Source organism: Nansenia antarctica (genome assembly GCF_963989245.1).
Source record: "Nansenia antarctica genome assembly, chromosome: 13".
In the NCBI taxonomy this organism is placed as follows: domain Eukaryota; kingdom Metazoa; phylum Chordata; class Actinopteri; order Argentiniformes; family Microstomatidae; genus Nansenia; species Nansenia antarctica.
The window spans coordinates 30,290,951-30,312,479 of NC_137683.1; the positions used below are offsets into that span (position 1 = coordinate 30,290,951).

The window sequence follows — 21,529 nt, forward strand, 5'->3', positions numbered from 1 at the left end:
CAGGCTTCTTCCTACTCCTTTTCGAACACTTGATAGGACTGTACTCTACATATTAGTTATTTGTTATTTATTATTTTTATTTTTAAATCATGTTCGAAATAAAGATTCATTCATTCATTCATATGCATTATATGACTGTAACTTGTGTATGACTGTAACTAAGATGTTTTGGTAAACAGCTAAAATAACACAAATTCTGTCTGTGACGTTCCCACCGTAGTAAGGCGATGACGTAGTCTATGCAAATATGCAGGCGGTATGATGACGCGCTCCAACCACTCCAACCAAATATGGTCCATCAAGTTTCCGGGTGATAGATTTGATGTCTGCAGCTGGATATACTTGGAAGTGAGGACAGTTGAAGCGCCAGCTCATCAAAACGCGTCATCACCCTGCGCCTAATCGAACATCTACGCGGGACGTTCTGTTGTTTTGTCTATGATCTCACTACTACTTCATTATAGTATGAATGAATAAAGGCTTCATACGTTTATTAGACTAGGAAATATCCTATATTATACCTTTAATACAGAGACTGGGACAGCGACACTAGTTTCAACAACAACGGAGGCGCCGAACTAAACGGTAGGAGTTGGTGACACATTGACGGAGCTAGCCAGACAGCTAGCTAGCCTGAGCTAGGTTCATATGGAGTAGAGCCAGCCAGCTAGCTAGCCTGAGCTAGGTTCATATGGAGTAGAGCCAGATAGCTAGCTAGCCTGAGCTAGGTTCATATGGAGTAGAGCCAGACAGCTAGCTAGCCTGAGCTAGGTTCATATGGAGTAGAGCCAGCCAGATAGCTAGCCTGAGCTAGGTTCATATGGAGTAGAGCCAGCCAGCTAGCTAGCCTGAGCTAGGTTCATATGGAGTAGAGCCAGACAGCTAGCTAGCCTGAGCTAGGTTCATATGGAGTAGAGCCAGACAGCTAGCTAGCCTGAGCTAGGTTCAAAAGACAAAAGACTCGTGTTGCCCATGGACAGTGTGCTAACCATAGCTAACAGTGCTAAGCTAACGAGTATAACAACGATAGCAGCTGTTTAAACGAGCGATAGAACCTGCTACTGTCTGTGTACAATAATAATATCATGTTTGTCGAAACACTATTGAACATGTTCAGTTAACAAAGGAGAGACATGCTGGTCGAAATGTTTATTTTGAAAGTTAGAGTCAGATAGCGACTCCGTCCGCACTGACCTGTTACCATGGTTACAGACGACCGTTTCTGACCTGTTACCATGGTTACAGACGACCGTTTCTTTGACCTGTTACCATGGTTACAGACGACCGTTTCTTTGACCTGTTACCATGGTTACAGACGACCGTTTCTTTGACCTGTTACCATGGTTACAGACTACCGTTTCAGCCTCAGACCTCAGTCATATGACTGTTCAACAAAACTATTAATCCATACCGTTTTAGTTACGCTTCTTTAATTAATTCTAATAGTTACATGATTGTCTGATGATGAGCAAATTAGTTTAAGTGTGCAGTATGTGTTGAGTTTGTTGTCAATGAGGACGAAAGCTAGCGTCGAAGATTGGTCTGCTAGCCAGCTTGTTTAGCCAGTCACATTTAATACGAAACTAAACGGTGCTTTGTGCGACTGTGGCCGTTCATAGGTGTAGCTCTGTTAGTGACCACAGGCTAATACACAATGATCAATTACAAACAAATGCAGTCATTTGTCACATCAGCCTAGATGGGATTTCAGTGAATTGTTTGAGTGTAATTCATAATCTAACCTTCGATTTGATTGTTTGTGCCTCTTTTGTTTCTAGCTGCGGTTTCTCCACAGAGCAGCAACCATGTATGAACCAGAGTCCACAGAGTCCCCCGGATCTGGCTGTGGTCCTCCAGCCAAACGCCCCAAAAGCACACAGTGGGGTCCAGAGATGGTGGCAGTGAAGCAGGAGGAAGAAGATGTAGAGATGAATGGCTTGAAGGTGAAAGAAGAAGAAATGAAGGAGAAAGGACTAGTAGTTAAAGAAGAAGATGGAGGTGCAGCTGTAATGCAGAAGGGTGTGATGGTGAAAGAAGAGGACAGAGGAGAAGAAATGAGGGAGGAGGGAGTGATGGTGAAACAAGAGGCCGGAGTAGAAGTGGAGATCGAAGAGACGGATGGTAAGTTGTTGTTGTATAGTGGCGAGTGTCATAGTCTCCTCTCCCATTTAATCACAAAAAAACAATACAGACAATATAATCTAACAGCGAGCCCTAGACTCCCCCCCCCCCCCCAAATAGCAAGGCAAGCAAAAAAGAAAAATACAGGGCACAGTGACAGGGAAAAACTCCCTGGGAGGAAGACACCTTCAGAGGAACCAGACTCCTGGGGCATCTTCCTCTGGCAGATCAGGTGCAGAACAGTAAATTAATGTGGAACGAGGTGTAGGTATAATAATAATAATAATAATAATAATAATAATAATAATAATACATTAGACTTATATAGTCGCTTTTCTAGACACTCAAAGACGCTTTACACACTGAAAAGATTGAGGAGTAAAATAAAAAGAAACAAAAAAAGAAAGAAAGAAAGTATAGGGGTCTAACTTTTTATTTATTTTTATTTTTATTTTTATTTTTTATTTTTTTCTTTCCTAACACCAGGGGAGCCACCCCTCCTAAATTTCGTTGTTTGGTACCTGTACTGTAGCAATGACAATAAAGACCATTCATTCATTAATTCATTAATTAATTCATTCATTCATTCATAATAAATTTTTAAATTACTCAATCTAAATCTAAGTGTCTTTGTAGGACAATCTACTCTGTATACTGCAAGTATATCTAGATTTCGGGCGGAGAAGCGGCGAACAAGCAACGCCAGCGTCCTCTCTCAACCGGCATTTTTTGAAAAGTGAAAAGTCTTACGAGTATGATTAATGTAATGTTAGCTAGCTACCTCTAAACATGGATTTGGCTGGGCATAAATTAATTAATTTGTGGTGGTAAACACAGTCTGTTATGGAGATCAGGGGTCTGTAGTGTAGGTCAGTCTCCTGGTAGGGCCTGTCCCTTAACCACCGTAGCCTCACAGCATTACTGTGGGATTACAAATTAGGGCTGCACGATTTGGGGGAAAAAATCTAATTGCGATTATTTGGACAGATATTGCGATTGCGATTTAATTTGCGTTTATTTATTTTTAAAGCGACCCAACAGACGTTTTTGTAAAGTGTTTTTGTAAAGTGTCCACCTCTACATCTAGATCTATGACAACAACAGTTGACATGTCAGCTATCCACCCCAGCTTGCCTGAAAATAAAGTCCAGCTGTAACAGCTAACAACAATATTATTAAACAATCAATATAGAGAGGGAGGAAAAGGGATGGAGTGGGAGGGAGAGAGGGGGGAGAGAGGGGAAGAGGGAGGGAGGCGGAGGGAGAGAGATGGAGGAGGGAGAGACAGAGGTAGGGAGGGAGGGCAAGGGAGCGTGTGCATTAAAAGAAATGTCTGTGCCCCAATTGTCCATTCTTCTGTTTGAAATGAGCACTTGGCTGATGATGGAACATAATTATGTTCATAACGCTCATGCATGCAAATACAATGACAATACCTCTTGTAATGTTTTTTTTTTCTTTTCAGTTGAGGAGGTGAAGACCAGGGCCACATCTTTGAGGACCCGAAATACACGTCTGCTGAAACACATCGAGCTCCAGAAGCTTGCTACCTTAAAGGAGATGTCGTCAAAAGTCCTGGCTATCGGTGCCAAGCAGCGCAATGATCCAGAGGCTTCATTTGAAAATCTGGTTGCAACTGAACTTAGGCAAATAAAAGACCTAGCAATCAAAACAAGGGTCAAAAGAAACATCATGACACTGCTGTATGATGCCCAGGACTCTGAAATGTATGCATCTCACCCACACACCTTGGCTTAGCTTAGTTTTGTATGTAAATATGTAGTTTGCTGGACAGAGGCTGATATATTTTGAATATTGTGTTGAAGATAATAAAATATAATAATAAAATATAGATAATAAGATTATAGTGAACTGTAATAAAAACAGTAAGGAGCGTAACAGTTAGTGTTAATAGGTCAATTTATTTAATTGGTTTAGTATTGCATGAAGTGCAGGTAGAAATATGATGTGTACATGGTGTGATGTGTACATGGAAGTTTGTTAGGTTATGATGATTGTTGGTTGGAAAGGAAGGTTGTTGAGATGCATGGGGAACAATGAGAGTGCATAAAGAGAAGATTAATTTGATGTTAAGTAAATAAAGATTACACAGCCTGCTAAACAAGCAATATGATCTCTCCTGTTTTATTTCGTCTTTCTACATAAAACAGATCCCTATACGTTGCTGGCCCCGCCCCTTACCAAGGCGGGACCTGTAACATCTTCATAAAGATCAATAATTCGGAATGCTGTGCAAATGTAGGACCCCTGCAGAGTGGAGTATCTTCATTTCGACAGATCGACTCTTCGGGGCTCTTTATGTCTGTGTGCACGCGCCCATATCGAGGATTTCTAAGCCGGTGTTCTGTGAACACTCATGACACAAGCCTGATCCTCGTTCGAGGAATCACCTGAGGCTTGAATTCCAATCCCGAGTTGCCTGATCGCCTGATTTATTTTAATCGCCGATATACTAATCAACGTTAGTGGAACGGCCCCCTGGTGACTTCATATGCATGGACATATGAAGCAACAACAATCTTGTTTGTTTGAAGTTGTTGTTTTTATATTTTTATATTAAGTGCAGAGCTGGAATGTGCAACATGCTATATCGTTTGGGTGTTATGGAAGTTTTGTCAAAAAGCGTCTCCAGGTCTTATAAAATCTCCACTGACTGACAAGTGCAGGGTTCCCGCGTGGGTCTTAAAAAGCCGTAAAGTTTAAAATCCAGCAATCCGATTTTCAAGGCCTAAAATGTCTTACATTTCAGTTATTCGGTTTAAAAATGAGGTGCTAGGTCTTAAAAACGAGATCCTGCAAGGAAATCAATCTGACCACATCTATTTACGCGGAAAGTAATCAAGCTGGAACCAAAAAAATGCCAATTCACTTCCTTTTTTTTCTGTATGGCAGTGAAATCCCTAATTTCATCACCTCGAGGATGACAAAAAGCTATCATATGGTGTCGCGAATAGGTCTAAAATTCTATTCAAAGAGGTCTTAAAAGGTATTAAATGTGGCTTGTTGAAACTTGTAGGAACCCTGCAGCAAGTGCAGCATCTACAAATTAAAGCAAGAGATTATGTCTCGAAGCCACTGGCTAGGTGTGGGCAGGGCAGCATTCTTCCACTTGAGCAGAATCGCACGCCAAGAGTGAGGCAACTGTCACCATGCAGCACTCTGCACAAGTCAGTCGAGGGCTGTCTTCACCAGTAGTACCAAATACAGCTGTCAGGGGATCTGTGTCTAGATTCTGCTTTAAGATACTGAACAGGGTATGAAAGACATCCCTCCACAACTCTTGTAGGCGAGGATATAGCCAGTACATGTGAATAAGAGTAGCCTCGTTGTTTTTGCATTTGTTGCAATTAGGGGTGATATCAGGGTAGAAGCCGGGTAGTCTGGAGAATGTTGGACATAGTGCTTTCTGCCACCTCTTCCCAAAAGCTGTTAACCTCCAGGCACTGCCAAACCGTATATACAGTAAGTGCCAATGGTGTTGTCTGGACAAAAGTCGCAATATGTATTATCTCTAAGTTTCATTTGTTGTAATCTTTGGGACGTTGGATAAGACCTATGAATACATTTATAGTGTATCATTTGGTGGTTTGGATTCCTGGATGCCAGGGAGATGTTTGACCGAATAGTATGCCAATCCAAATCTGAGGAGTTATTGATATCCATCATCCATAGTCTAGTCGATTTTGGCAAATTGCTTCCTATGCTCCTCTTGCTGTATTTTTTAATAATGCATGTAAAGCACTTTGAATTGCCCCTGTTGTATGAAATGTGCTATACAAATAAACTTGCCTTGCCTTGCCTTGCCTTGCCTTGCCTTGCCTTGCCTTGCCTATCAAGTGGCAAAGGTTTTTTATGAGGCCATGTATAACGCCATTGTGTTTGTGCCTTTGGTGCTGAGGATCAGACGGAGCCCCCTGGTGGGGAGGGGAGGGGGTGCTGAGGGTCAGACGGAGCCCCCTGGTGGGGAGGGGAGGGGGTGCTGAGGGTCAGACGGAGCCCCCTGGTGGGGAGGGGAGGGGGTGCTGAGGGTCAGACGGAGCCCTCTGGTGGGGAGGGGAGGGGGTGCTGAGGGTCAGACGGAGCCCCCTGGTGGGGAGGGGAGGGGGTGCTGAGGATCAGACGGAGCCCCCTGGTGGGGAGGGGAGGGGGTGCTGAGGATCAGACGGAGCCCCCTGGTGGGGAGGGGAGGGGACTGTGAGTTTCCACATCCGTTCCCCATGGAACACCCTGGGAGCGCATTGCTGCCCGCAATTGTAAAAACAGAAAACAGGAAGTGCTCAGGAGATGAAGAGATATCTTTGTACATCTTGGAATTCACAGAAACCTTGCTGTCCTGAGATGTGATCCTCTTGGAATATTTGAATACCTTTGTCAGCCCACTGCGGAAAGAAGATCGGCTTCTTAATAATAATAATAATAATTTTATGTAAACCAGCTCGTTCCCTTCGTGTTTTTTTTTTCGTTTTTTTTTTCTTTCCTAGCACCAGGGGAGCCACCCCTCCTAAATTTCGTTGTTTGGTACCTGTACTATAGCAATGACAATAAAGACCATTCATTCATTCATTCATTCAATAATAACTAGAAAACCCAAGGACGCTTTACAATTCTAAAGGGGAATGGTCAGACAGACAAAACAGAAAACAAACAAAGCAAAACAGAAACAGTGACTAGGGGCCAAAGGCCTTGGTGAACAGATGGGTTTGAAGGGCTGATTTGAAGGAGTCCAGGGTGGGGGTGTTGCGGATCACTATGGGGAGGGAGTTCTTGTCCTTCGAGAGAGAATACTGGAGACTGTCTGAAGAATTTGTTAGAGATTTTGGCAAATTGCTGGATTTTAGATAGAGCAGATATTCTCACACTTGAAGAGATTATTATTTTATTTTTTTATTTTTTCTTATTTTCTTTTGTTATTATGATGTATGTATGTATATAATGTTGACAATTGTCTTTATGTATATAATGTTGACAATTGTTCAAATATGATTTTTGTGTCGGACCCCAGGAACAGGGTTTCCGTTAGAAAAATTTGCCGTCGGACATCGTGTCCGGGAAGAATTCGATTTACCGGACAAACGTGATATATTCCGGTCATCATATTAAAATATAATATTTTTTTTTTTTTTCAAAATCATATATTTTTTTTCTCCAAATCTAATATAGCTGTTTGTCGCGGTGATTACTGTTGTGTAGCGGCCTATATATGCCATTTAATGTCTATTTCTCATCCGATACGATTAGATGCGAGCTATATAATATATACTAATATAACATGATTTGACGCATGCGCGCTATGCCATGCGTCAAATCCAGCGCTGAACGGGTCCAGCGCTGAACGGGCGCCTCACTGGGAACTGAACAGACAGCATCGATCAATGAACGGACTCCACATTACGTTAACTGAAGTTTGTTAAATTGTTTGGGATTAATGTGAGTTTTCTATTTTCTCTTTACAGTTTTACCCTTTTTTTTATTATCAATAAAACAACGTCATTTCTATAAGTCTCGCTGGTTGGGAAGGCATTTCGTTTAGCTCGGGAGTATGACAATGGGAAGAACATAACTGTTTATTGAGAAACAATTGATAGGCAGTCTGGGATACGTATATAAAGAAATACCACAATGTCTAGATGTATAACATTTTATTGAACAGTAACAGTGCAAGCATGTAGGCTACGGGGAACAGGGATTTTGGTCAGTAGGTCCTTTGTACAGAGGGCGTTTCTCTCCGACAACGCGTTCCCAGGTACCATGGAAGTCATAGGTAGTCCAGCACACTGACAGAGAGACAGACAGACAGACAGACAGACAGACAGACAGACAGACAGACAGATAGACAGACAGACAGACAGACAGTCAGCTTACTTCTACCCTTTTGAGTGGAATTACTCCTTTAATTAGCTGTTCGCCATCTCAAAGCCCCCTGAGCTGCTCGTCAACACTGAGAATAGACCACATTATAGAAACCAAAACACCGTTTTTTAAATCCACAGGGAATAACCGAGAGTGTAAGGAAAGGCACACCCAGCGCTGTCAGTGGTGGGGAGACTTGAAGTGGCTTTGCTTGATTTCCATCACAGATTCAAGGATTGAAACACTGATGAAAATAGGGAGTAATAGTGATGGGATTATTTTAGATTATTTTAGATTAGATTAGATTAGATTAGGTGAGATTCAACTTTATTGTCATTGCAGAGTACAAGTACCAGACAACAAAATGCAGTTTAGCATCTAACCAGAAGTGCAAATAGTGATATAAAAACACACACTTAACTTTCGGGGAAACTGCTAAAATAAAATAAATTAAATAAATTAAAAAAGAAAGCGACTATTAGCACCGCCGAATGACAACAAACGTATGAGTAATGAGTAAAACAATGTCACTTTTATAGTATGTTGTTTAACTTGCCGTTCGGTCGCCATGGCTCTGGTGTGTGTAGCAGCTTCAGCTAGCTGGCTGGAAACTTCTAGGGGTGCGTTCGTAAACACGCTCTGAGAGCGCCGGAGCGCACGCTGGCTTCGATGTCACAGAGCGACCGAGTCGTTCGATTGGACGAGAGGCGTTCCGCGAGTGCTGATCGGATTTCCAGAGCGTGTTTACGAACGCACCCAGCCAGCTTTAGCGAATTGTATTCAAAGGGAATTATTTTCACCGGACAATATGTCCGACGACTTTTCAATTTGTCGGACTTCACCAAATGTTACCGGACAAAGACCGGTAATTGCCGGTTAACGGAAACCCAGCCCAGGAAGACTAGCTAATGTCATGGTGTTAGCTAATGGGGATCCTAATAAACAAACAAACAAACAAACAAACAAACAAACAAACAAACGAGGCTCAGGAGAGGTTCTACCACGCCCACTGCAAGACCCGGAACATAATTGAGCGATGCATCTGTGTGCTGAAGAGAAGATGGTGTGAACTGTTCAGTTTCTGCATTTCTACATTTATTTAGTTTGAATATTGTACAATAAAAAGACACATGAGCCGTATAGTTATAACAAATTAAATTGTTTATTTAATATTGACATGTTGTATCATTTGTTTTGCTGCAACAATACATTGTTTTAAATCATATCTTATCACGTTTAGATTTTCTTTTATTATTCTTGAATTATTATTTTATAGGAATTTTGTATTAATTGTTTGTATTGTAGGCCTATTGCTTTGCTGTGTGGACCCAAGACACATTAGATGTCATTACTAATGACAATAAAACTATTAGTAGGCTATTGCTAAAACAAAGGCTAAACTACATTTCTTGTAGTTGAATTGAAACTTGATTTCAATTCTTCTTGCAGTTTAAGTATCTCCAAACTAAGCTTCATTTTTTCCAATAAGATTTTCTCCTTCTCAGCTTTGATTTTCAGTGTCTCTTCTTCGGTTTTAACTAATTCAGCCTTGTCCACCTGAAAGCCCGCGAGACCTCAACATCCCGCTCATCCTCTGAACCTCTGGCTCTCTGAGGAGAGGCGAGTGAGGACAGTTGAAGCGCCAGCTCATCAAAACGCGTCGGTTAAACGTCATCCCCCTGCGCGTCGGTTAAACGTCATCACCCTGCGCCTAATCGAACATCTACGCGGGACGTTCTGTTGTTTTGTCTATGATCTCACTACTACTTCATTATAGTATGAATGAATAAAGGCTTCATACGTTTATTTAGACTAGGAAATATCCTATATTATACCTTTATTACAGAGACTGGGACAGCGACACTAGTTTCAACAACAACGGAGGCGCCGAACTAAACGGTAGGAGTTGGTGAAACATTGACGAGAGCCAGCTAGCTAGCCTGAGCTAGGTTCATATGGAGTAGAGCCAGACAGCTAGCTAGCCTGAGCTAGGTTCATATGGAGTAGAGCCAGACAGCTAGCTAGCCTGAGCTAAGTTCATATGGAGTAGAGCCAGACAGCTAGCTAGCCTGAGCTAGGTTCATATGGAGTAGAGCCAGCCAGCTAGCTAGCCTGAGCTAGGTTCATATGGAGTAGAGCCAGCCAGCTAGCTAGCCTGAGCTAGGTTCATATGGAGTAGAGCCAGCCAGTTAGCTAGCCTGAGCTAGGTTCATATGGAGTAGAGCCAGACAGCTAGCTAGCCTGAGCTAGGTTCAAAAGACAAAAGACTCGTGTTGCCCATGGACAGTGTGCTAACCATAGCTAACAGTGCTAAGCTAACGAGTATAACAACGATAGCAGCTGTCTAAACGAGCGATAGAACCTGCTACTGTCTGTGTACAATAATAATATCATGTTTGTCGAAACACTATTGAACATGTTCAGTTAACAAAGGAGAGACGCGCTGGTCGAAATGTTTATTTTGAAAGTTAGAGTCAGATAGCGACTCCGTCCGAACTGACCTGTTACCATGGTTACAGACGACCGTTTCTGACCTGTTACCATGGTTACAGACGACCGTTTCTGACCTGTTACCATGGTTACAGACGACCGTTTCTTTGACCTGTTACCATGGTTACAGACGACCGTTTCTTTGACCTGTTACCATGGTTACAGACGACCGTTTCTTTGACCTGTTACCATGGTTACAGACGACCGTTTCTTTGACCTGTTACCATGGTTACAGACGACCGTTTCAGCCTCAGACCTCAGGCATATGACTGTTCAACAAAACTATTAATCCATACCGTTTTAGTTACGCTTCTTTAATTAATTCTAATAGTTACATGATTGTCTGATGATGAGCAAATTAGTTTAAGTGTGCAGTATGTGTTGAGTTTGTCAATGAGGACGAAAGCTAGCGTCGAAGATTGGTCTGCTAGCCAGCTAGTTTAGCCAGTCACATTTAATATTAAACTAAACGGTGCTTTGTGCGACTGTGGCCGTTCATAGGTGTAGCTCTGTTAGTGACCACAGGCTAATACACAATGATCAATTACAAACAAATGCAGTCAATAATCCATAGATTATTGTATTTGCAGTACATGTCACATCAGCCTAGATGGGATTTCAGTGAATTGTTTGAGTGTAATTCATAATCTAACCTTCGATTTGATTGTTTGTGCCTCTTTTGTTTCTAGCTGCGGTTTCTCCACAGAGCAGCAACCATGTATGAACCAGAGTCCACAGAGTCCCCCGGATCTGGCTGTGGTCCTCCAGCCAAACGCCCCAAAAGCCCACAGTGGGGTCCAGAGATGGTGGCAGTGAAGCAGGAGGAAGAAGATGTAGAGATGAATGGCTTGAAGGTGAAAGAAGAAGTGGAGGAGAAAGCAGTGATGGTGAAAGAAGAAGAAATTAAGGAGAAAGGACTAGTAGTTAAAGAAGAAGATGGAGGTGCAGCTGTAATGCAGAAGGGTGTGATGGTGAAAGAAGAGGACAGAGGAGAAGAAATAAGGGAGGAGGGAGTGATGGTGAAACAAGAGGCCGGAGTAGAAGTGGAGATCGAAGAGACGGATGGTAAGTTGTTGTTGTATAGTGGCGAGTGTCATAGTCTCCTCTCCCATTTAATCACAAAAAAACAATACAGACAATATGATCTAACAGCGAGCCATAGACTCCCCCCCCCCCCCCCAAATAGCAAGGCAAGCAAAAAAGAAAAATACAGGGCACAGTGACAGGGAAAAACTCCCTGGGAGGAAGACACCTTCAGAGGAACCAGACTCCTGGGGCATCTTCCTCTGGCAGATCAGGTGCAGAACAGTAAATTAATGTGGAACGAGGTGTAGGTATAATAATAATAATAATAATAATAATACATTATGAATGAATGAATTAATGGTCTTTATTGTCATTGCTACAGTACAGGTACCAAACAACGAAATTTAGGAGGGGTGGCTCTCCTGGTGTTAGGAAAGAAGAAAAAAAACACTTTTTAAAAAAATCACAAGAAGGGAAGGAGCTGGTTTACATAAATAAAGGCTATGTACACTATCCACTGTACTATACTGTACAGATAGACGACTAGGGTTGTCATATTGCACAATAGTGTTATTGCACATTTATTTAAAGTGTCGCAGTTTGCAGGCTTGAAATGTACATATTTGTGCCTCAGCACTACACCAGATTTTTTCAGTCCAGCAGCTGCCATCAATCCGTCCAGACTGTCCAGGGCCCAGAACCTAGGTCTTTGCTGTGTTCAGGGCCTGGACGGCCCTGTGGTAGAAGCTGTTCTTCAGTCTGTTTGTCCTTGCGGCCAAGGTCCTGAACCGCCTTTTCGAGGGCAGCCGGGTAAAGTGTTCGTACTAGGGATGCACGATATTATCGGCACCGATATTTATCGGCCCGATAATGTGAAATTAATGTTTATCTGTATTTATCGGTTTTATAAAAATGTTGCCGATATTTAACCGATAATATGAAGCCGGAAATATTTCTGCTTCCGGTTGACGCGTTCATGCTGCTGCGCCTGCGTACAGGCACGCAGTGTATAGACGAGACGAGAGCGAAACCTGCCTTCCCCGGTGTGGACATTCTGCAGAGTTTCTGAGGCAGATAGTGCGTTTGCAATTTGCAACACATGTTCGACAAAAGTTCGGAGAGGAGGGCAAAGGTCACCTTAAGTCACCTTAAGATTCACCATTGCAAGCACGCTGTATGGAAGGAATATCAAGCACTAGGTAGCCTAGCCGCGGTGGTAGCCTAGCCTTCAGAAGGTAGCCTAGCCGCGGTGGTAGCCTAGTCTTCAGAAGCAGTAGCCTAGCCGCGGTGGTAGCCTAGCCTTCAGAAGCAGTAGCCTAGCCGCGGTGGTAGCCTAGCCTTCAGAAGCAGTAGCCTAGCCGCGGTGGTAGCCTAGTCTTCAGAAGCCGTAGCCTAGCCGCGGTGCAACACATTGAACACGCATTTGAAAACTGCAGGAAGACAGCAGACAGCTCAAAGGCTCAAGCAATCAATGAAAAAATAATGGAGTTGATGGCCCTCGACGACCAGCCTTTCTCTGTAGTAGAAGATAAAGGATTTCGCCAGCTAATTTCACATTTAGAGCCCCGGTATACACTCCCAAGTCGCCGCTATTTTGCAGACGTGTGCCTGCCTGCTCTGTATGATCCAGTCGCCACACACATCCATAGTCTGATCGATACTAGCGTAAGCCAGATAAGTTTTACCACGGACATATGGACTTCTGACGTTAGTCCAGTCAGTATGCTTAGTTTGACGGCCCAGTGGCTGGATGAGGACTTCAATATGAAGACACTGCTGCATGCGCAGGAGTTCTCCGGTTCGCATACTGCGACAGCCATCCGCGGTAATAAATTACTCTTAGGTGAGCCTTTTTTGTTTTCATAAAAGGAGGCCAGATCTTGGCTAAAAAAAGCATTGTGCACTGTCTATAACAGATTCTGTTTGTTAGAGGAAATAATAAATGAACATTTGAAGAGTCAGAAGTGTTCTCTTTGTTGTGTTAACAATAGTGATGTAAGTTAGATTTGGTGAGATCACTATGGAATATTAAATCATCAATCTTTGCTCACTACATAGCCTTTCTTACCTTCAGGTGTGCATGAACTACAGGTTATCAACTGTGAAATTATATCTGTTCTCATATCGGTTATCATATCATGTCCATGTTTGAATGAATGAATGAATGAATGGTCTTTATTGTCATTAATATAGTACAGGTACCAAACAACGACATTTGGGAGGGGGGGCTCCCCTGGTGCTAGGATTTTTTTTTAAATATATATATATATCGGTTATCATATCGGTTATCGGCCACGAGAAGCGGGTAAATATCGGTATCGGTTGGGAAAAATGCATATCGTGCATCCCTAGTTCGTACCCAGGGTGGGTAGGGTCCCTGGAGATCTTGGAGGCCTTCCTGAGACAGCGTGTGTTGTACAGCTCTTCCAGAGAGGGGAGGGGGGCGCCGGTGATCTTCTGTGCTGTTCTCACGACTCTCTGTAGCGCATTTCTCTCCGTGGTAGTGCAGCTGGAGAACCAGTTGCAGATGCCGTAGGTGAGGATGCTCTCCACTGCGCCGCGGTAGAAGGTCACCAGTATCTCCTGCTTGCTGTGTTCCTTCCTGAGGACTCTCAGGATGTATAGCCGCTGTTGTGCCTTCTTGATGGTGTCTTTTGTGTTGTCCTTCCAGGTCAGGTCATCCCGCATGTGCATCCCCAGGAATCGGAGGGTTGAGACTCTCTCCACGCTCTCTCCGTCGATGAGCAGGGACTGGATCTCGGACTTTTTCCTCCTGAAGTCTACGATGATTTCCTGGGTCTTTGACTTGTTCAGCAGCAGGTTGTTAACCTTGCACAGCTTGCTCAGTTGCTCTACCTCATCCCTGTACGCCGCCTCGTCCCCCCCGAGATGCATCCCACCACGGTGGTGTCGTCTGCAAACTTTACGATGGAGTTGCTGGGGTGGACGGGGGTGAAGTCGTAGGTGTAGAGGTTGTAGAGGATGGGGCTTAGCACGCAGCCCTGGGGGGACCCAGTGCTGAGTCTGAGGGCTGTGGAGGTGTGGGGGCCCACCCGCACCCTCTGGGGGCGGTCGGTCAGGAAGTCCTTGATCCATGCACATATAGAGTGTGGTAGACCCAGGTCTAGTAGTTTGGTCACTAGCCTGTCTGGAAGGATGGTGTTGAAGGCGGAGCTGAAGTCCACAAAGAGCAGTCTCGCGTAGCTATTTCCCCTCTCCAGGTGGGATAGAGTGGTGTGGAGAGTCGTCGCGATGGCGTCCTCTGTGGACCTGTGGGCTCTGTAGGCGAACTGGTATGGATCCAGGTTGGGCGGGAGGCGTGTGAGTATGTGGGCCCGGACTAGTTTCTCGAAGCACTTCATGATGATTGGTGTGAGTGCCACCGGGCGGTAGTCGTTTAGGCAGCTCACCGTGCTTTTCTTCGGGACTGGGATGATAGTTGAGGTTTTCAGGCAGGGTGGGATGGTGGCCTGGGACAGGGACTGGTTGAAGATGTTGGTGAAAACCCCGGCCAGCTGGTCGGCGCAGTCCCTCAGCACCCGTCCCAGGACGCCATCCGGCCCCGAGGCTTTCCTGGGGTCCACCGCCTTCAGCACGCGTCTCACTTCATGCTCTGTGAGGGTGAGGCTGCTGAGAGCTGGAGAGAGTGGTGTTTGTGTTGTGGTTACCTCCGTTCACCCCTCGTCGAACCGGGCGTAGAAGGTGTTCAGCTTTCCCGCCAGCAGGGGGTCGTCCTCTGCGGCTGTGAGCCTGTTGGCTCTGAAGTTTGTCATGTGCTGAACCCCCTGCCACATCCGCCTGGAGTCGTTGCTCAGGAAGCATTCCTCAATCTTCTCTCTGTGGTCTGCCTTGGCCGCTTTGATTCCGCGCTTTAGGTTAGCCCTGGTGGTGCTGTACAGCGGTGTGCTCTTCCCTGCGAAGAAGGCGTTGTCCCTCTCGTTGATCAGTTTTTGGACCTTCCCAGTCATCCATGGCTTCGTGTTGGGGTAGACCCGGACCCGTTTGTCCACGGTGACTGAGTTGGTGCAGTTCACTATGTGGTTCAGAACCGACGACGTGTACTGTTCCAGGTCCTCATGCTCATATTCCTGCCATGGGGTGTCATTTAGGCAGATCTGCAGTGGAGCGGACCCTTCTGGCCAGGTTCTGACAGTCTTAGTGGTGATGGGAGCACTTTTCCCCATGGTAGTGTATGCTGGGATCAGGAGGATTGACACATGGTCAGACATGCCTAGATGAGCTAGCGGACTAGCCTTGTAAGCATGTTTGATGTTGGTGTAAACCTTGTCCAGTGTTTTTTCTCCTCTTGTTGCACATTTCACATGCTGATAGAACTTGGGTAGTACTGCCTTCAGGTCGACATGATTGAAATCTCCTGCTATAATGTGAATTGCCTGTGGGTCTGTGCTTTGTTGACCACTGATGACGTCATATAGCCGCGCCAATGCTAGGCTACCATCCGCGCTAGGCGCAATGTAAACACATGTAATGTACACCGCGTTGAATTCCCTCGGGAGGTATGTGGGTCGGCATTTAACAGTCAAGTATTCCAGGTCTGGGGAGCAGTGGCTACTTACAGTTTTCGTGTTTAAGCACCAGCTATCCTTCGTCGATATTATCAGGCCGCCTCCGCGGGACTTACCGCTGAGCTGCGTGCGGTCTGCCCGGTGAAGTGTCCGTCCCTCCAAGCTAATCGCGGAGTCCACGATGGTCTCATTTAGCCAGGTCTCCGTTAGAATCATCACACAGCTATCTCCCACGATGTTATTTTTGGCAACTTGTAGTCTCAGTTCATCCATCTTATTCGTCAGGGACCTGACGTTGGATAGGAAAATACTCGGCAAAGCAGGTTTGTCTGGGCTTCTCCTCAGCCTTGCTAGCAGGCCTCCCCTTGCTCCTCGGCGTTGTTTACGGTCTCGCCTCCGCCGTTTACGCCTTAGTGTTGGGATAGCGTAGTACTGTTCACCCGTCGACCGCGCTAGGTCGAATGGAATCCTTTGTTGTTCCAAGAATTCCGTTGTTACAGTCCCCTCGTTTTTCGCACCAACTTCTAGTAAGTCTAGTCTGCTGTAGGTACTATTTACACAGCCGTTCCCTGTAAGTACTAAAATAAAAATGTACATACAAATGTACTTAAAAACACAAAAAAACACCAGCGTTGAAGCCACTCCAAGCCTCGCGTCTGAGCGCGCTGCCATCTTGTTTGTAACATTAGACTTATATAGCGCTTTTCTAGACACTCAAAGACGCTTTACACACTGAAAAGATCGAGGAGTAAAATAAAAAGAAACAAAAAAATAAAGAAAGAAAGTATAGGGGTCTAATACTTTTTTTAATTACTAAATCTAAATCTAAGTGTCTTTGTAGGACAATCTACTCTGTATACTGCAAGTATGTCTAGATTTCGGGCGGAGAAGCGGCGAACAAGCAACGCCAGCGTCCTCTCTCAACCGGCATTTTTTGAAAAGTGAAAAGTCTTACGAGTATTCTTAAGAAGTGGGTCAGCGCGCATGCGCAAACCGCGGAGGCGCGCTCGTGTTTCAAAACGTGCATGAAGTCTAGCGCCTATGAACTGCATAATAGCATAGCGCTTATGACTTAACGCAGCCGGTTCTTAAAGGGAATGGCACCTGGCACGCTGATTGGGTTGATTGAGAAGACGCCCAAAACACACCCATGACTAATTTCTGGGCTTAGCGCCGGGTCTTAGGCGCCCACTACCGCACGCATAATAGCAAAGTGGCCTTGACCACGCCTCCACGTCTTAAGTTTAGATCTACCGCCTCGTCTTATTGCTTAAGACTTATGAAGTGCATAATAGGGCCCCATGTCTTTAGCGAGGTAGTGTGTGATGGAATTGGTTATTTCACGGTGCCTTCGTGAGCCCTTTTCATACGGCGTAACAGCCGCAAACGACTCTAAAACTCTAGTTTGCTTAACGTTAGACTGGGCTACGGGACTTTCACTTAACTCTCCGTTTCTGACCGTACACTCGTCATAGAGCTGCCCGTGGTACTTTTTCAAGTGCTGATACAGGTTTGTGGCGTTGCCTCTGGATGTAGAGATTGTTCCACGACAGGTCGTGCGCAACACCTGCTTTTGTTGCACATCTGTCGTCCTAAACCCGAAATACTTACAACAGAAGTGCTGTTTTTCTTCGGGACTAAATCGTTGCTTCTGGCTCTGCTGAAGCCATTTATCCACACCATGAATGTTGCTAGCTACTGAAACGTCTTCACAGATTCACATCTGGGCGTTTCACGTGCAGTGTTGTTCTTGGGTGTGTGCGTTCATTAGCGGTGTAACGGATCACCTAACTCACGGATCGGATCGGGTCACGGTTTTTGAGTCACGGATCGGATCATTTTTCGGATCAACACAAAAAAAAAATGTTTTTATAAAAACTGCTTTTTCCTTGAATTCTGTAAAAACACCACTTTTACTATGTGACAAAAACCAACAACATTCAAGATGTCAAAACTGGTAATATATATACCGTATTTTCCGGACTATAAGTCGCACCCGAGTATAAGTCGCAGCAGGCCAAAAATGGGTCATAAAGAGGAAAAAACCACATATAAGTCGCACTGGACTATAAGTCGCATGGTTCAAGGGAACGGGCTTGGCGGAATCAGCGGGGAAAGAAGACCCTGTTGAGCTTGACTCTAGTCTGGCACTGTGAAGAGACATGAGAGGATTTGTAAGCCTAGGAAGGACATAATTCACGTTAAAACTTCTTCTGAAAGGTTAGAAATACTTAAATTATCGAGTGTAAAGCCAGGGCTAGCTAGCGCGTTCCTAACGAAGGTTAGCAAAATGGCGTCGCGGGAGCAAGCAAACAGGATGGAACAGCCTCTGAAAGGTAATAAATGACTTTAATATCGTGTATAACGTTCATAATAGCGTGTATAACGTTCATAATATAGTGCTTAATGTCCACATTGTCGAGTGTAACGACTATTTATCGTGTATAAGGCCATGACAAAGATAGCTTGGTGAAAAACGGAAGTAGTTAGGATGAAGGGCGGCCTACAAACAATGCAACATTGAACAGCCTCTGAAAGGTAATAAATGACTTTAATATCGTGTATAACGTTCATAATATCGTGTATAAGGTCCATAATATCATGTTTAATGTCCACATTGTCGTGTGTAATGTCCACATTGTCGAGTATAATGGCTATTCTATCGCGTATGTGGCGCTAGCGGAAGTAGCAAAATAGCCTCGCGGGGGTAACTTAGCAACATAGAACAGTCTCTGGAAGGAATAAATGACTTTAATATCGTTTATAACGTCCATAACATTGTGTATAAGGTCCATAACATCATGTTTAATGTCCACATTGTCGTGTTTAATGTCCACATTGTCAAGTATAATGGCTATTCTATCGTGTATGAAGCGCTAGCGGAAGTTACTCCTTGGTTCATGTCAGTCAGAGATTACCGTATGTCAGTTCATGTCAGTCAGAGATTATGAATTATTGATATATAAGTCGCACCTGACTATAAGTCGCAGGACCAGCCAAAGTATGAAAAAAACCGCGACTTATAGTCCGGAAAATACGGTATACATACATATATATACATATATATATAACATATTCTACACTCAAACATTACATAATTATACTGAAATACACTCAATTTAAATGATAGGAGAGAGGGAGGAGGCGCCTGGTTGCAGCAGTGAATCACTGGGCTCTTTAAAGCAGATGAATAAACATGTTTTATGCCACTTTTAACTAAATAATAAAGTGAACCCTTATTTTGAACATGGTATGAAAAAAATGCCTACATTATCAGAAGTTGTCGAGCTACCTTTTTCGTGCCTCCCGTCATAGTTGACAGAGAAGCCAAAGTGCTCCAATACATGGGATTTAAATGACGAGGGAGGCAATTCGAGTTCTTCTCTGCCGAACAACGTAACGAGCTCGCCATGATACACCTGGGCCGCGTTCGTAAATTCGCTTTGAGAGCGCCGGAGCGCACACTGGGTCCGACGTCATAAAGCGACCAAGTAATTTGATTGGACAAGAGGCGTTCCTTGAACGCTGATCAGATTCCAGAGCGGATTTACGAACGCAGCCTTGTTGTTGTGGATTCCCTGCTTCACGTGTAGTGAGCAAACAACGGATTCTTTTTCTTTCGCATTATCAACCTATCATTGCGCTTTAGAGTAAAACAAAGCCCGCAACTGTTGTGATTTACAAGAGATATTAAGTAATATTATTACTTGTTAACATTTTGCAATTGATCCGCGGTACACATGCGTTCCGAACCGTGGAGGGCGATCCGGAATTTCCGTGATCCGTTACACCCCTAGCGTTCATTGACGTTGAATCCGACGCGCTGTATAACGTATCCCAAATCGCAGGCTTTGCGATTTGCTAATCGCATCATCTCAAATCGCGATTTCGATTTAAAATCGATTAATCGTGCAGCCCTATTACAAATCAGGTAGGGCTTTTAGGTGGTGGGCCAAACACGTTTTTTGTGAAGTTGATCAATCCCCATCTGGAAAGTACACAATGTTTTACATACGATATTAAGTAATGACCCACGGGAGCGCCGGCGCTCCCAAATATCATACCTTCTTTAGAAGTGCATAAATCGGAAACAGTTTGAGCTAACGACAAGCCGTTTTTTGCATTTAAAAGTAGGCAAATATCGCTAACCAGGAAGCTCCCGTTTATCGATTTGTGCGTCGCCGATGTCCCTATATAAATCTAGCCACAAAGTTGTAGAAAATGTGGATAGTTCCTTGCTTTGCCTGCCGCAGTACTTCCCTGTGGATATAGGTCTACTCTCGAAAAAAAAACATCACATCCATAGAGCAAATATTTGAAGGAGAACAGGAAGATGATGAGGACTCTGAGCCAGAGTCATGCTTTTCTGAAGACGAGAGGGAATTCGCCGATGGAAGAGATCCTCATGAGGACAAGTAAGCAATTACAAAATGTGTGTGTGTGTGTGTGTGTGTAATGTACTTTACTGAAAATGAGGAGGCAGACTGTCTCTCCATGACATCTTGACAGTAGGCCCTACAGGGCCCCTAGCTCCTCATCATTGAAACTAACTATTGTACGGAATGTGTGTTTTGAACAAGGATTTGAGTAAATATTTTTACCCAGTGTAAAATGTGTTTTATTTATTTATTTTCATATATTACAGAGTGGATGCTGCCGACGAGGTGAGCGGCCAACCGAACGGGAGCTCATCCCCTGCAACAAGAGATGATGAGAGGGAAGTGTTGCAGCCAGATGAGAGTGAAGTGTTGCACTCAGATGAGAGTGAAGTGTTGCACTCAGATGAGAGTGAAGTGCTGCAGCCAGGAACTGGTGGTCGCAGCCGTAGCAGGGAACGGGGGAGTGGAGGACGGGAGCGTGGAGGACGTGAAAGGGGGAGTGGAAGACGTGGAGGACGTGGAGGACTTGGACGTCGTCAAGGCCATGCCACTTCAAGCCCGCCAAGCCAGTCAGGTTGGAAGACGGATGCTGACGCTGACATTACTCCCAACATCCCTCGATTCACTCCCAAGCGCACGCCTGGTGTGCAGCCACCACTACTTCCAGCGAACAAACCAAGCCCCCAAGAGATTTTCAAAAACTTTTTTGATGCCAGGGCAGTGAAGACCATATGTGACAACACAACCAAGAATGCTGAAAAAAACCAGGCAAGTGGGAAACATTTTGAATGGACTGTCCTGACACCAGTGGAATTTTTCAAATTCCTAGGACTTTTGATTTATATGTCAATCCTCGGCCTCCCAAAACTGAGAGACTTCTGGAGGATAAAAACAAATTTTCATGTAGCATTTCCACATACAATCATGTCAAGGAACAGATTCCTGGCAATTGTATCTAATTTGCACATGAGTGACCCAGAAGAGGACATAATCAATGATGGTAAAAAAGGCACAGAGGACTATGATCGTCTGCACAGAGTGAAGCCACTGTACAATTCAATCAGAGTAGCTTGCAAATCAGTGTACCAACCTTACCGAAATGTGTCAGTGGATGAA

General features: G+C 44.4%; 1 protein-coding gene across 1 annotated transcript; it reads left to right on the forward strand.

Annotated features, from left to right (window-relative positions):
• Window positions 1–409: 409 nt before the first annotated feature.
• On the forward strand, window positions 410–4,230 carry LOC308169189 (uncharacterized protein). The gene is made up of 3 exons (XM_080543848.1): window positions 410–585; window positions 1,779–2,121; window positions 3,587–4,230. Exons 2-3 carry the CDS (start codon window positions 1,806–1,808, stop codon window positions 3,877–3,879), a joined length of 609 nt encoding a protein of 202 aa, XP_080399974.1. The 5' UTR covers window positions 410–585; window positions 1,779–1,805; the 3' UTR covers window positions 3,880–4,230.
• The last annotated feature ends 17,299 nt before the right edge of the window (window positions 4,231–21,529 follow it).

Excerpts from the sequence above, each read along its gene's own strand:
- LOC308169189 (XM_080543848.1), top strand. The coding sequence starts at position 1,806 with ATGTATGAACCAGAGTCCACAGAGTCCCCCGGATCTGGCTGTGGTCCT. Across the intron at positions 2,122-3,586 it reads GGAGATCGAAGAGACGGATG|TTGAGGAGGTGAAGACCAGG; the intron begins GTAAGTTGTTGT and ends TTTTCTTTTCAG.